The 16,223-nt window shown below is 45.1% G+C and overlaps 1 protein-coding gene across 2 annotated transcripts in view; it reads left to right on the plus strand.

Annotated features, from left to right (window-relative positions):
• The window catches only part of prkar1b (protein kinase, cAMP-dependent, regulatory, type I, beta), a 54,775-nt gene extending 40,960 nt beyond the window's left edge, over positions 1–13,815 (plus strand). For both annotated transcript variants that reach the window (XM_066689251.1, XM_066689252.1), the window contains 5 exons: positions 1,425–1,583; positions 3,975–4,035; positions 6,700–6,821; positions 12,471–12,552; positions 12,677–13,815. In XM_066689251.1, the coding sequence (XP_066545348.1) occupies positions 1,425–1,583; positions 3,975–4,035; positions 6,700–6,821; positions 12,471–12,552; positions 12,677–12,849 (597 nt within the window). In that variant the 3' untranslated portion in view covers positions 12,850–13,815. The remainder of the gene's footprint in view (positions 1–1,424; positions 1,584–3,974; positions 4,036–6,699; positions 6,822–12,470; positions 12,553–12,676) is intronic.
• Positions 13,816–16,223: the final 2,408 nt, after the last annotated feature.

Here is a 16,223-nt window from a genome sequence, read left to right on the forward strand (position 1 = left end):
GTGGAATTTAGTCTGGGAAATATAAACAGGAAGCTGCTTATCATTTTTTATACCGAAAAGAACAAAGATATGCAAACCAAGTGGCGGATCAGACAGAACCATCTTTCTCTCCTCAGTTCAAAACATGTGAAGTGCGTCGCCTGCTCTTGTCGATGGTGGGGTGAAGCGTGGCGTAGATGGTTGGCGGTGATACAATGGCTACAATGCCACGGTTCTGGTCGTCTCCTATCAAAGGACACCTTTGAAAAGGTGATTAACTGCAAATTGGGAGTGTTTATACGAGCTGCTTTCTGTTCCGGAGGGGGAATAATGGAACCCCTGCCGTAACCTGACTGTGTGAAATAAGAAAAGTACGCCCTTAAATTTGATGGATGAATTTGACAGATTTCCCGAAAATATGTTTTTCTCTCTCTCTGAAGCCAATATTGTGAAAGTACATTGTCTTGTCGTTAGCTGACTTCATTTTTCCAAAAACTAAGACATAAAAGTCTCACGGCCGTGATTTTGGACCCTTTTCAAGCCCAGACCATCCGAGACCAGCAGCTGTCTGTCTCCTCATTCCAGTGCCGCAATGATTAAAGTCCAGGCTGCCAGCAGACGGCCCTGCCAGACGTGTGGAGCAGAGAGTCTGCAAACATATCTCCCAAATAGACTCCCACCAAAGAGGCCATGGTTGTACTTGGAGGGCAGGAAGCTGGCAACGACAGTATTAAAATCGGTTCTCATCTTAATTTAGATATTCCGTTTTTGTAGTTTTCCGGCAGGATGATTAACATACTTCTGTGTCCTGGTGGCCATAAGATTCACTGATGTACAGAAGCGATAGTCAGGTTGTTTGCAAAAACCTAAAATCTATAGCTGCAGCCAGGGATTTCATTTAAATTTAAAAAAGCAAAACATGCTTTGTGCAAAACAGTGTAACATATATTTTAAACTATTGAAACAGTATATTTCTCCTTTTTCTCTGAAGTATAAAGCACCCTAATCACAGCCTTCTCAGCTAGGACTGGCCTGATGTTCTCTCGGCCATCTCTCACCAATTCACTGAGCCTGACTTGGTGACCCATTCCCTGTAAGGATTGACAGTCTCAGATTAAATTGAGAATGGTGACAGTTCTGCTTGCCGATTCATCGTAAGTGTTAAAGAATGGAAAGAAAAGCCAGGCGATGCACTAACTCTCGGGGCTGGACTTTCTCAAAGTCAACAAGGGGATTGTGTTTAAAAACCCAAGCTGACACAGTATCTGCAAAAGGGGATTTTTCGCCTTTGCGACGGACAAAGCGAGCTGCTGGGCTTTTGTGTTTGTGTGTTTCTCCTGCCTGGTGAAAACAGAGAGGGGACTGTTAGGGTGTTTTCTCTGTGAGGCAGAGCGAGAGCAAACACAGGGCTGCTCTTGACTGTGTGCCTGTGCTCCTCTGCCCAGGTCTACGTGAATGGAGAGTGGGTGACCAGCATCGGGGAGGGGGGCAGCTTCGGGGAGCTTGCCCTGATCTACGGGACGCCTCGCGCCGCTACCGTCAAGGCCAAGACCGACCTCAAACTGTGGGGCATCGACCGGGACAGCTACCGGCGCATTCTCATGGTATGTGAGACAGTGTGGCACTTCACTCAAGCTCACTCTATGTATATATGTATTTATTTATTGATGTATTTTTCTGTCACAATTATAAATTGCAATCCTTTTAAATAAACTCTGGTCCTCTGATTTGAAACATGTATAACCCCCCCCACCACCCCAGGCCCCTGGTAACCACTTCCAGCAACAAACCTGCAACTATCTTCGGCAGCCCGCCCTGTGTTTATTTTCCTTCCTCGTTGAAGCCTGAGGATTTGAAAACCGTTTTGTGTCTAATCAGGGTAGCGGGGGCCTGTTTCCCAACGCCTCGGAGGCCGCAGCCGCTAGACCCAGCCTAACGGCGCTGGAGGAACTCAGATTAATTTAGCTGCATGGATATTTACACAAGAAATACACTTTGAAATGTGTCGTGAAATGTGGTTTTATGAAAACATTGAAAAGGAGCCAGGTAACATATGTTTGCAAGCAAGACGCTTTGTTGAATCAGGTCTCTGGAGGCAGCAGTTTAGCTGGCCTTTAAGCACGGTGGCGAGAGCGAATTCATCAGATTCATGGCCCCTGCGTATTCAGCTCTGCTCACTCTTATCTGCAGGAATGTATAACTGAAGAAATTACAAATTTTCCATGTTCGGGAAGGAAAATGCTACATAGTAGTTAAAAGAAGGAAAGAAATACAACCTTGTTCAGGAAATACTAGTGGAATCATGTGGCCTTGACAATGGTATTATTGTAGGGGGATCCTACTAAAAAACACAACAACAAACATTTGTGCCTACCCTGAAGTTAATCATTAGGCTGCTCAGATTTTATATTAACTGCACTCTACTTTATACAGTGTGTGCTATTCAGACGGCAGTGCTCTCTGTGTGAGAGTTTCCACCATAAACCCGAGTGAATGGTGAATGCGGGGCCCTCGGCTCTGCCCGGCACTGCGGCGCTCTGGGGAGGCGCAGTCCCTCAGCCCGCCGGGTCTCTCACTCAGAGGAGTTGCCTATAATACCGCTGGCAGTCCTCGTAGCAACAGCAGCGCCCCCGATGAAAGCGTGGTGGAACTAGGGAGCCGAATTCTCACGGGCGAGTCACACGGTCTCTCTGCGGCTGATATTTATTTCTGGAGATTAAAAACTGTTATTATAAGCCCGTCCTGGCACGGGGCAGCCTCCCAACGCTGTCTTGCTGCCGATTTAATGCCTCCTCCCAAAAAAACACTAATTCCATTGTCTTTGCCACCGTCTGAACAATAGCTGCTCTGTTGCGTGGGTGACGTTCGAGAAGCCGCTGTTTTATGTTTAAATTAAGAACTGGTGGAGAAAGTACACACCGCAGTTAAACTGACAGGGCTGAGAGTCCTCTGGCAGTTACTGTGTGCTGAGATGCTTCTAGTTCTTTAGGTTACAGATGATGCCGGTTTCCTCACCAGAAGGTAAGTCCGAGTGGATCTGAAAGAAACCTATTGCAGGCCAATTGCTCAGCTTTGATCTGTCGACTGGCCTGACATTACAGTTCACTTTCAATGAAGGAATCGCTGTAGATTTTAAGTAACACCTCCTTCCTACTTTCCTGGGCCTTTATTTATAACCCCTTGTCGTCGAAAGGTGTGAAATTAGACTGTCGTTAGTCTACCCTTTTATTATGGCTCTGCTGTTAATGTTTCGTTTGTTCTGCTAAATAAATAAATACCTTTAAAGCAACATCACACATTCCTCACATTAATCTGTGTGTTGTTACATTTAAATGTTGAAACGGAGGAGTACATTTTTGCCTTTTCGATAATTATATTAAATTAGAAGACAGGAATAAAATGTTTAAAGAGACCCCCTCTCTATTATTTCCATACATGAAAATGCACATTTTTTTCCTCTCATTTTTCCTAAGGGTTACAAGATCGTTCTGATCACAGTTACAAATAAATTTTCTTGTCTTTCCAATTGGTCTAGACTTGTCAGTCAGTGCTTTTTTATGCTGGAAAAAAAATGTAGAAAAGGGTTTGAGGAAAATCCCTCTCCGTGTGGGTGGGGATACACAACATATTTTCAATCTTCGGCACAGGATTAACCTTTTCAGGTTGATTTTTTTAAACCATCAATGAAACAAACTCTCCAGCATGCTGCGGCAGACGTTCCACCAGATTTAAAAAACAAGAAGAGAAGAAAATCACTCTGCTGTCATCATTGACAGACTCTGCCGCCAGTGTTGCATAATCACACGTCTCTAGTTGTGTATCTTTTTGAGGACGCTGGTGTCTCTGGGCTTTTCTGCTAAGGGTATATGTGCCTGAGGATCTCGCCCGCATCCAAACCCCAGAGCAAAATCACAGCTAGAATCACAGGTTACTGACCTCCCTCTCCCTCTCCCTCTCCCTCCTGTTGTCTTTCTCCCTTTCTTTTTTCCCAACAGGGCAGCACACTGAGGAAGCGGAAGATGTATGAGGAATTCCTGAGCAAGGTCTCCATCTTGGGTCAGTTGCCTTGTGTTTGAAACTGACAGTTCCACACCAGACTTACAGTGGACAAACCGGTCAAGGTCTCAGGCATATCCGTGGCCATTCAGTGGCGACAGAGAAATAGAAAGAGAAAGAAAAGAAAGAAAGAAAGCAGCTGTCGGTGGTTCACCTGTATGGCTGAGTTGCTAACCGCCTAACGACAGCTCCAGTGCAAAGCATGCAACCTTATATTGAACCACACGCACACGCACACACACACACACACACACAAACACACTGCCTTACAGGAAGTCTGGGGGGTGTCCATAAAGCATCCAGAAGGGATTCCTCGTTGGGCCTGAGCTACAATGGGCCTGAACTCAGGAAGGCCGAGGAACGGACAGTATTGGGGCAATTATTAGTCTTTAGAGGCCGTGTTTAATCGGAAGCAAATTGGAAAGGTGAGAGTGAGTTTCCTGGATGAGGAAATAGCCTCTATCAATGCAGGCGAAATAAACCAAACACCAAAGGACTGGGCCGGCTCTGGGTTTGTCCCTGTGTGCCTTTTACAGCCCCGCGGAGGCTCTCTTCAAACGTCTCGTTCCCTTTCTGTCCTTGGGTTTTGTTTTTCTTTGATTATTTTGATAGCCACGAAATTGGGACAAGCTCTTGATGTCCTTCAGTAGGAAGAACAACAAAGGCCTAATCCCCCAATGACCAATCTCCATTCTCAAAACAAAAACGTCCCATAAGTGGGGAAATGTTAACTGTACCGTGAAATGTCAATTCTATGGGAGTGGGATCGCATTACCACTTGAATGGTTAAGATCCCCGACGCTGGGGTGATGTTTGAACCATCTCTGATAAAGTGGCCATCAGTCATGAGCAATCAGGCAGATCTGTACCTAAAGAGGTTTACAGGATGATCCTTCTGGCCCAGGTCTGCCCATAGTCTGGGAGAACCCCTGAATAAGCTTTTTAAAAATTTCAAATCAAAGGCTTTGCTTGAATGGTATATACCCTGCCTTAATACACTGGGCTTCTTGTCCAATACAGACGATTTATTGAAAGCAACCATGTGACTTGTTGAGCTTACTTTCAGGGAGATAATTTAAAGGCCAAGCATCTGACTAACTGTTCTTTGGCCATTGTTCTTCTCTTCGTTATCTCTCTTTGGAGCTCTGACTGTAGCATGAACCTCTCAGATCATGGCAGTCTATGTCAACGTAGCCCGCTAAGTTGATCTTGGGAGCAAAGCCGTTTGATCGGGGGGGCGTCAGTGCCGAGGAGAAGTGATAATCTTTTAAGTAGCGGTGTGGTGGGCAGGGTGAGGACCTGGCACTGGCTAAGAGCCGTCCATCTTGCTGAAGTCGGAGCGGGGATTCCTTGGCGGGGAGTGGGTGCCCGGGGAACGTTTGCCGCAGTGCTTAGGGCCCGACTCTCTGAAAGGCAGGAGTCCTTTCATCATTTTTGTTTGATGGATGATGGACTGCCGTGGCCGGATTGCAGGACATTGAAACCTCCTGAGCGCGCAGGTCCTGCCCTCCCCTCGGCCCTGCTTTATACGAGGGTACAAAGTGTTTCTGCTTTGATGCCTGTGAAAGGAACACAAAGCCGGAGGAGTTAAATTGCGGGCTGTTTTTGTTGTTGGAATTAAAAGACAATACACGCATGTATAAGTCCAGCCATGGGATTTACCTCGCCAGGAAAAGATGCAACGGAGTTTTAAAGAGACGGGTTTCGCGTTTCTCCGGAGAGTCTCTCGTGGAGCTCTGTTGATTTTGTTCACCGGCTCAGGGTTTAGTACATAGATTAACAGAGAGGAGAGAGAAGTAATGACACTCACTGACAGAGTGGTTTAAGACGAGGTGGGAAGGGCCGTTCAAACACTGGGCAGTGTTTGCACAGGACGGATTCATCCTACCTGTTGGCAATGCCGGCATGCTTCAGGTGCAGCATCGCTTCCGTAATTCATGGCAGTCTGAAAGGTTAGAAAAACAACTTCCACGGCTTTTAGATCCCGAGTCTGACGTGTTTGATTTCTACTTCTAACAGCAAATGATTTCTAGGAAATTATTATTATTTTTTATTTTTAACATAAATGTTCCAAAACAGTTTCTTGATCTGTATTGTCTCCTGATTGTTTGGCCACTTTAAACCTTTTTTAAATGTTTTGTAAATCCTTGTAAATCACCCTGCAGGTTCCATCTCATCTTAATAATATTATTTATTAGTATTATTCTCAGATTTACTCACACTGGCAAAATACGCCTAATGAATATGTGTTTATATTTTGCCGTTTCCTTCGTTTCCCAATAAAAAAAAAGTGTTTTCAGTAATAATCCTGTAGGTCTAGTATGAATGTACCGAGAGAGTATTCGGAGTAGTCGTTTGTCATCTCCGAGCCGGAGCGGTGTTATTTCTTGTCTTCTACTTCGTCATGACAACAGCCCCGTGCCCCTTCTCTAAGAGCCGAGGGCTGGTCCCAGGAGGGGGGGTTGATCTCCCTGCGGTCAGAGAGTTTGTTTTGTTAATATTCAGAGCAAAAGCAAAGGATGTCGTGTAGTCTTGACAAGAAACGCATCAGGTAGCCAGAGTTAACCGACAAATTCAGGGAGACAAACTGTCTTTTAAATTATCTTTTATTTTTATTTTCCTTCCACCGCCGGGTCCCCTGACGCTGTTCTATCTCCACTGCAGAGTCGCTGGACAAGTGGGAGCGCCTCACGGTGGCCGATGCCCTGGAGCCCGTCCAGTTCGAGGACGGGGAGAAGATCGTGGTGCAGGGGGAGCCGGGGGATGACTTCTTCATCATCACAGAGGTGAGGCCCGGTCCGCCGGGGGGCGGCACATTCCCGCGGGGCTGGACCGGAGTAAAACACGACCCACTGTGGGATCTGGGGGCTGGACAGCCTGTTTTTATTTCCCAACCAATACACACACTGGGGAGATGTTCACCAGTGAGGGCAATAATGTCTTAATTACTATAGTCTCGTTAAAAACTACTTTGGGCGTTTCAGATGAGTTGGCATGAAACTGCGCTGTTTAAGGATTGATGTTACCCTCAGTCTGGGGTAGATCAGGACAGTGATAAACTGATGTTTGTTGTTGCTTTTTACTGTGGAAATTCCTCAGTACCCGGGGTTATGGCTGCAGTGCCAAGGAACCGGCATTGCGAAAGCTTTGTTTGTGGGATTGGTAGCAGTGTGAGGCTTGTAGGTATACGGCAGCATTATACAGCATGGTTCAAACATCAGCTGTTCCTTATAACAGCAACGATAGGAAACCCTGATGGATTTTCTGAAGGATGCATGTTGATTCCCAAGCATCTGTACTTCCAGTTGTTGAAGAGAGGGATGTTTTACATAGTTTCTCTGTGGGAAAATCAATCCTGTTTAATTCCACCCAACGTGTTGAAAAGTGTGTTATTTCTTAAATGCAACATTCTCCTTTATTTGCCGAGTATCAGCGTTGTGTTTTGTTCTAACAATGTAGCTACTGAAGGCTGAACAACTAACAATAGCCACAGCTGAGGGGAGTCCCATTATCAGCCTGTTGACAGACATCTTGCCCTGATCCTTTCAGTCTGACTCACAGATTCCACCTGCAGCCTTCAGCTGTTCCTCCATCACCTTCCTGGCCTTTGTTTTACTGCCGCTGTTCTTGGCTGCCATTTTAATCCACGGCCTCGATTAACCTGCTGCTTACAACCACTCCGCTGGCTTTCTATTTAGCTCCATTTCCCCTTACTTTTTCTCATGATAACTAGAGCACGTCTGATCGTTTTTTAAACACACATGCTGCTTTGTTTTTCATGTATTTTATTTAAGTGAGAAGGTAGTTAATATACAACCACAATTCAACCATTACAATGAAAAATATCCTGGTTTAAATCTTCAAGACATTTTCATTCCCGCTCCGCCAAGTTGGAGACGAGACCCTTTCAGACCCGATCGGATCAGGGTGATGTCTGCGGCGACCCTGAGAAAGAGTACCGCGTCGTTCTCGGCCCGGGAAGCCCGATTGCGAAATTCCTCCTGTAAGCCGAGACAAACATTTAATTTTCAGATATTTCCATCCGCCGGGTTCCCACTGCCCTCGACACACAGAGTAAGCAGAAAATCAAACTTTCCCAGACAGTGCAGATGTGGAATGTGCGCCGGTCTCCAAGGTCAGGAAACTGTCCCATGTGGCTTATCTGAAAATAGGGTGAAGACTTTCTGTGGTCTCGGCAAACTCGCTGCTGTGAGGACAAATGGCATTTTCATTTGGTCGCCAGCGCCGCTTAACGAGACAGGAGATGCCACTCGGATGCCTCCTCGATATTGCAGAGACATGTATTTACCCCTCCCCCCCACAGGCTTAGCTTAGGTATGCCATCTATTCTTTTGCTTTTAACTTTGTTCCTGTGGTTTGTATGGCAGCCAAGAGGGAACTTTAAAATGTTAATTACACGGTGCAAATGGGGAACAAAATGTATAAAGACATCACTTTCTTTTATAACCATAGGAATGGAGGCCTAATGAAAATTGACATGTTTACATTTTATTCTTGCAAACAAGTCTTTGCAAAGCAGGTCTGATTCTTGTGTCCTTTGTGTGATTCCAGCTCACAAAGGCAGTGACTTTAGATTTGTCTACAAAAATCAAGTAGTATTTGTGTTTTTGTTGTATTCAAACAACTGTTTTTATCTTTGCTAGCATAGTAACAGAATGTCCTAATAGTTTACTGCAGGTGTTTATGGTAAGGTAAGGTTGGTAAGCTACATCACCACAACAAATATCATGCCATTTCCACCTTTTTACACCATTATCCTGTCTGTTTATACTTCAGTGCTCTTGGATTGGCTGTGAAGCTTTTGCTCATTAGGCTGGACTGTGACCTTATCGATCGGTCTTAATCTTGTTTCAAAGCCACACAAAATTCCCTCTCACCTCTGTTGATACAGTAAGAGGATGGTTGCTAGGGGGCAGAAAAGGTTCGATTGAATTTAAACCCCTCGCTACAGAGAGATTTATATTTTCATGTTGTGAATCAAGCTGTGTCTCAGTCTCAAACCCATGATGACCAGAATATTTAATCCATTCTTTGTTGTGGTTGTGGTGGTGGTTGTTAACACAGTGTGGATGGTAAGAGGTCTGGTCCAAAAGTCTTGTTCCCATATCCGCTCTCGGTGGGTGAAGCTGCCCTGCTCTCTCTGCTCTGTCCTGGTGTTTGTTCAGTAGTCATTTCCTGCTTTGAAGTTCGACATGTCACCTGACTGCTGACCTCCTTTGGTGGGGCGCTCTCACCGTATCAAAGAGCGAAGGTGCAGGTCCTTCCTACACGGATTACCACAGTCACCACCTTGGGCACACATGGCTATCTCGTTAATAATCTCTCCAGAAACAGCACACCATTAATTATTAATTAGGATGATGGATGTTGTCTGGAAACTGACATTTGCTAGGGAGGGCAATGGAGATCTTTCCTGGGGATTAGTCTGGGTTATTTTCTCCTTACCTGCAGAGAGATCAGTCCTGGCTCAGCGGAGCATTTGTGTTTGTGTGTGTGTGTGTGTGTGTGTGTGCTGTGTGTCTGTAACACGCATGCGTCTGCGGGGCTTTCCAGGTTTGGCACGCTCGAGTGTATAAACTTTGAACCAAGCCGTGCTCGACGTTATCTCAGATTCCACGGCGGGACACGCCTGCTTCTGCTCTGATTTACAAGGGCCAGTTTCAATTGCTTTATTTTCCTTTTCAGAAACGCCGTCTTTAGAGGCTGTTGTTGACACAGTTCATAAGCAACGGTGATCTGAGGCAAAGTTTACCACCTCAAAGCAGTTCCCCTCCCCCACCAACTTACTTGGGTATCGCCAAAGTCAACAGCATCCGTACCTGAGCCTTTCTGTGTTAGCTGTGATGAAGGCTGTGTGACCCCTTCACACTTCTGGATGAATAGAATTGTTTGGGAGGGGAAAGAGTTGTTCTCTCCCTCTCCCTCTCTTTGTCTCTCTCTCTCCCTGTCCCTTTCCCTCTCTCTCTCTCCCCTTCTCTACCATCTGAACTTCCTAACCCCCTTTGGCTGCCATTCATTTCCATAGAAAGCCGTCCTCTCCATTTGTTTCACTCTGTGTGTTTATTTGCTAGAGAGTTTGCCAACGCGGTGTTCCTCTCTGCTTCTCATCCGTGCGTCTCCTGGCTCCATCGTGCCGCTGCCGAGATCATCCTCCATAACATTAAGTGCCAAAGAAAAAAGTACAATAACAAATCACAAGTACGCAGTTATGAAGGCGCTTCACCCAACTGTGCCCACATTCACAGAGGCAACTGGGACGGAAAGCTTTTCTGGAGGAATGGCATAAATGATCCTAAAAGTCGAATGGCAACTGTTAGCTTTATGCCCACAGTGAATAATTGGGCTTTTTGTGCACAGCAGACTGCATACATTGATGTGCCTTGCTGGCTTTTTCTCCAGCAGACTCCGGGCTCGGCCCGTTGTCCCGCGCCCCTTTGTGCCGCTCGGTGGGTGGTGGCCCTCGCCTTTGTCTCGACCAGAGACATGATAATCTTGGTGGCCGGTGATGAAAGTTAAGCCCCTGATGAATAATCCAATATAAACGTGCAGTTTTATTGACTCGGTGGGCCGTTGTGTGCCAGGAAGCGGCGGACACAAATAAGATGATGAATGCTGTGATTCAGGAAGAGAGTTCCACTTTCTCTCCTCCATTATATATATTTTTTTGCTCATCCACTGTGACTCTGTGCCGCCCCGACTCCACGATGCGTCTGAGAAGCAGGGAGACACAGAGCAGTTATTGGCAGTGCTCCACAGCATTTGGCACACAGTCTCCTTCTCCTCTGCTCTGGCATTAGACTTAACTTTCATTTGATAGTTTTCCCACAGCAGCTGACAGTGAACTGCTACCCCGAGGCCAATGTTTAATATGTGACTAATTTAAATCTGGCACCTAGAGAAGCCAGGGAAATAATCCCAATTTAAGGAAATGGTAATATGGGTGAACGAGGGCCGATTTTACACATCTTGTTACTGTTTAATATACCTGAGTGTTGATGCAGAAGTGAAAGTAAAAGCCGGCCGTAGAGTCTGCTGTGGCCGGGGTTGTGTGTAACACAGTCACTAGTGTGGGAGGGGAGAAAACTGTGGGATGCTCAAGACAAGGAATGACCCTGGTTTGTATTATCGTTGATAGGATTAGGCGTTGTTTGTACATATTATTGCTGGTTGCAGGAGACCTTTGCAGCCCTGTTATGACGGGGATTTGTGAGCTCTGTGTCAGTGTCTGCGGGTTGTCCTTCCTAGTGAATCGCATTCGGCTGCTCACCATTGAATCCGGTGCCTCTGCTCACACCGGGACATCGTCACAGGTTCAGGACTTTGGTTCCCCCGCGGACTTACTCTCTGCCTCCTCTGTGCTACTGTAGCCATGTTTAATATCGGTCTGCAGGGGTGGGGGCTGTGTTCATTTCTAATTTATTTCCAGAAGTTTAAATGTACAGGTGGAGAGGTTTTCAAGAACACTGCATCCCTACAACCCAGAAAGACGCACATGCATGTGTCTCTTGTCTGCAGCTGCTTTAAACGAATATACTTGTATCTGGGGCTGCTCCACCGATCGCAAGATAAATCACACATTTGGGCTGTGTCGGGAATGCAGCCGTGACAATGTGAAGCTATTCAGGGCATTCACGGCGCCGAGCACTTGTAATTGGTCACGGTGAACAGGGGGCCAGCGCGCTGTGGTCAGCTGCTCCTGCTTTGTAACGTTACTGTCGTATTAAACGGTCAGCGGCAGCAGACGGTTTCGGGCTGTTGGAGCGCGTATTTGCATATGCCTTTTTGTTGTATTTATGTCTTTTTAACAGAGAGTGACGTGTGCTTTATAAACAGCTGTGGGCGCTGGAATTTCTCTCCTCTCAGGTTTCTGACAGTTTGCCAAGACCCCGTCCTGCCACGTCTCGCAGGTTTTTCGATGGAATCGCTCGCTGTCGATGCAGTGGAGCGGCGTGCAGTAAACTGACGCTGCGCAGGGCCCAGAGCACCACGGGGCCCAATGAGGGTTTTGTTCGTTCAGGGTGCATTGGCACAATTTAACGGCAGAGTATTTCTCAGTATTAAAACGATTGCAAGGTGTGGTTTGGAGTCTACGTGGAGAGGGGTGGTCTTTCAGGTTCCGCAGAGCAGTAAACCTGTCAGGGCGCTGAGCGTGTCAATCACCCGGCCTGCTGCTTTTGTTCTGCGCAGAGTGGGAAGGGGTTAACTCAGGTCACACTCGGTGTTAACCGCTTTGTTTTGTCAGCACAAGAGACGCCCCGAGGCGAGTAGATCTGCTGGGAATTCGAACTGGAAGCTCCTGCATGTTTGCTCTTTGCTCACGTGACACTCATTAAACCAGCTATGCAGATTTCATTCAAGATTTTCTTTTTCCCTCCATGATTTGTTTTAACCTTGGTCTCCCTCTCTCTGTCCAGGGCACGGCCTCCGTCCTGCAGCGCCGCTCAGACAACGAGGAGTATGTGGAGGTCGGGAGGCTCGGCCCGTCAGATTATTTTGGTTGGTACCACTCCATTTCAGAATTAATTCTTCCTCTCTCTTGTTTCTGTGTCGTGTGATACTTGAAAGTGTGTCACGTTCATTACCGTCTATTTATTTATCTGCGGTTCTTCTTGGCCCGCAGGTGAGATAGCCCTGCTGTTGAACCGACCAAGGGCGGCGACCGTGGTGGCCCGGGGGCCCCTGAAGTGCGTCAAACTGGACCGACCCCGCTTTGAGCGCGTGCTCGGCCCCTGCTCGGAGATCCTGAAGCGCAACATCCAGAGATACAACAGCTTCATCTCTCTGACCGTCTAGGAGTCTCTCGTGCGGATCGCTGCCTCTGTGTGTTATCCTGTGCACTGCAGTTTGACCTGTGCCGTCGCGTAGCTTTATCAAAATGAATCGTGCATTATATGTGCATTTTTTTATGTAAGGAATGGCAGATGCACTGGAATGTGTATTTAAAAAACAGTCTCGTTATATAGTACATGGGTCCTTCAGAAGATAGAACAAAAACGAGAGCAAATGAAAGAAACACGGAAGAAGAAAGTTCGAGATGCATCCTCGCCAGCAGATCGTAGGTTTTGGTCCAGGTGCTGGTGACAGTTTATTAGATTTCTGTGCCATGTTTATTTACAGCCAGTTACTTTACAATAATTAATTTATTGATCCCTTTTGAAACAATTCTTCTATTCTGGCTGTGTCATTAAGTTTAATACTGTTCATGTAGGTATATACATGTATGAACAGCTCAGTAGGAAGTTTAAGTAAGCATTGAAAGATATTTAAGAACACTTCTCTCGGTTTCTTTGGACATGTATTCTGTGCTTTATGATGTTTTGTAATGGGGTATATGCACCTTAATGATGTCTTTATTTTCCAAAGCAAACGGTCAGTAGTATTATAAATTATTAACATTCATTTGAAAAAAGAAAAAGAAACTTAAATCTCAGGAGCACACTTCATCACCCATACCTGACATTGTACGAAACAGAATCTTTTATTGAGAGCGAAGGCATGGCATTTTTAATCTGTGGAGGAACAGGGTTACTTGTCTTAAACCATGGAGGAAATACAAAAGAAAACCCAGATCTATTTTTTTCTTAAAACGAGAACAAAAAAAACACTGTTTAGACGTAGTTTAGTTATATAAGTCAGAGAGAACACTGTTCTATAGCAGACTGCACAATTACGTTTTACTAAGTCTTTCATATTGCATATTTCTGTATTATTCACACATGGATTTATCTGATCCCAAAGCAAATAAAGAGTACCATCTGATCGGGGGTGTAACAGCGTCTGTTTGAACTTGCTGTGTCTCAGAAATGTTTTAATCATGATTTTATTTTATTTTTAGCATCCCTTTCTCCATGAGTGGACTGGGGTGTCAGCTGACAGTTGGTTTGCTAATTATTTACTGTATTTAACACAAATGTTTTACCATTTTCTATAGCCACAACAAGTAACAAGGATGTGTCAGTTTATTTTGTGTGTTTTGTTTTTACGCCCTGCCTAGCAACCTTTTCTTGAGAATCATTCAAACTAAAGTGTATCTTATCTCTACAAAGAGTGTCGAGCAACAACTACATTTAAAAAAACAAGAATCCTTTAAATACATATGGTTCAGCTGTTTCAGTTTATTGTCCTCCTATGAAGTGGTCTGCTTTTAACAGGAATCCTCTTCCTAGGAATCTTTTAAAGACAGTTTACACTTACAAAGCTGAGATTTGGACACATCCATTTTCAACTTAAAGCTTGTTAAATCGGCTGAGGAAAGCATGTTGCACAGCCAGCCTTCTCTCTGACCAGACACTATAAGTGATTCATTTAGGCTCCTGTCATAAACACTGTGCACTGTTTGGCTTTGATATTAACACAGTAACTTGACATCCATTTCTACAATTCTAGATTTGCTTGTTTTGCAGGAACTTGAACAGTTCAGTTCCTCTCCATCTCCGTCAGCTTTTTTGTTTGTTTGTTTGTTTTTTACATGGCAAGAGAGTGCTTTTAAGCCTTTAAAAGCAAACAGGATATACCGTGTACATTTCATATTATTGTCAGATGCACAATAGCTTGTTTGCATTTTTTAGTAAATAGTTCATGTTAATTTGGCAAGAAAACACTATAAAATAAAGGAGTTACAGGAGGGCAGGCAATTTAATTATTTTTGAGAATTTCAAGAATTTCAAGCTTTCACAGACAGATATGTTGAACACAAGAGGAACATTTGGTGGTCTGAGTCCATGCGAGAATACAGTGACTTTAGCTCATACAAATAGTTTTCAGGAAGGGATAATAATTGTATATTTTTACCTTCATTCTTTATGTCACATTCTCTGCAGGACTCGCTGGCCCCGGGGCAATATTTTATTGCGATCACGCTAAAAAAAGAGAGAGAGAGAAAAGACCACTGTTTACATAATATACCCTCACACTGACTGCATGAAATGAGGAAAATATTACATTCTCCTTCAGGCAAGACTGCAGTCTAAACTGGGCTTAATCTTCCTATTCATCTCCGGAGCTGCAAATCCTCAGCATCTCTTCCTCCTGCAAATTCCCCTTTTATGTCGCTCTGCAAAGTCAGTGATGTTGTACATCTAACAGCTATGTGAATCTAATTAATGCCATGGGTTTTCCTCATTGAGCTCTCACTCCTCCAGCCCCACCTTGTATTTGCATGACAAAAGACTAGGGAGTGAATGATGGAAAAACAAGGCTGAAACACTGAGAAGCCCATAAAACCTCAGTCCATTCACTTGCTGCTTCACCAGGCTTTACAACGGCCTGAATGGAATCGCAAGGCAGCAGGCTTTCGCCACTTGAGGGTTTTCGGGAGCGCACTGGCATTCGCACACAATTGCTTCTTTGTTTTAGAGGAGAAGACGTTTTCGAGGGGAGACTGGGCTCCTCTGTCAAACAAACAGCTGAGGCAAGAGAAAGGCCAGCGCCTTGCACAAGCATTACATGAGCATAAGATCCCACAGTTAATGGTTTCTAGAAAATACCAGTTAGTTTTGTTGTTTATTGTTTAATTTGGACAGAATGACTGAACACTAGTGAGGTGGAACAGGTTAAAAATGCACCGAAGGACAGGACAGTACCATCAAAGGAGGTTTTTGATTAGTTCCCTTCTGTAACAATAGCAAAGACAATCACGAGAACTAGTGCAACTCGGCTAGATTTTTTCTCATGACGTTGAGCTCCGAACGAAGGGAGTTCTGCTCTGTCAATGTACAGTGTAGGTTTATATCCAGATAACAACATCACAATGTTTATCCTCACTGAGATTTTTGTTAATTATCTGAGGCAAATTAAAACATTTCAAAGCAGAAAGAGGACATGGTCAGACCTGGAAGTGAACCTGTGAGACAGGCAGGGTCCTCAGGCAAACGCTGGAGGTTATTGCCGTGGCAAAAACCAGAGATCACCTTGCAACACTTCTGGAAAGGCCGCAGCTCTTGGTCTGACCATTGAGAGGCGATCTCTCACCAGCAATGGTCTCCCCAATCCGGTCCAGGGCTACCTCCTTTGAAACGGCACATTTTTATAACCGATAAGGATATTATTTGCAATTGATTGACACCGGACTTTGTTTGACAACTAACAAGACCTAACCCTGGCTGGAGGTCTCTTTTTCCATGGCTTTAGACTTCAAGACTTCAAAGCTCCCTCTGTGTCCCTCCGGA

The sequence above is a fragment of the Amia ocellicauda genome, chromosome 17 (assembly GCF_036373705.1).
Source record: "Amia ocellicauda isolate fAmiCal2 chromosome 17, fAmiCal2.hap1, whole genome shotgun sequence".
In the NCBI taxonomy this organism is placed as follows: domain Eukaryota; kingdom Metazoa; phylum Chordata; class Actinopteri; order Amiiformes; family Amiidae; genus Amia; species Amia ocellicauda.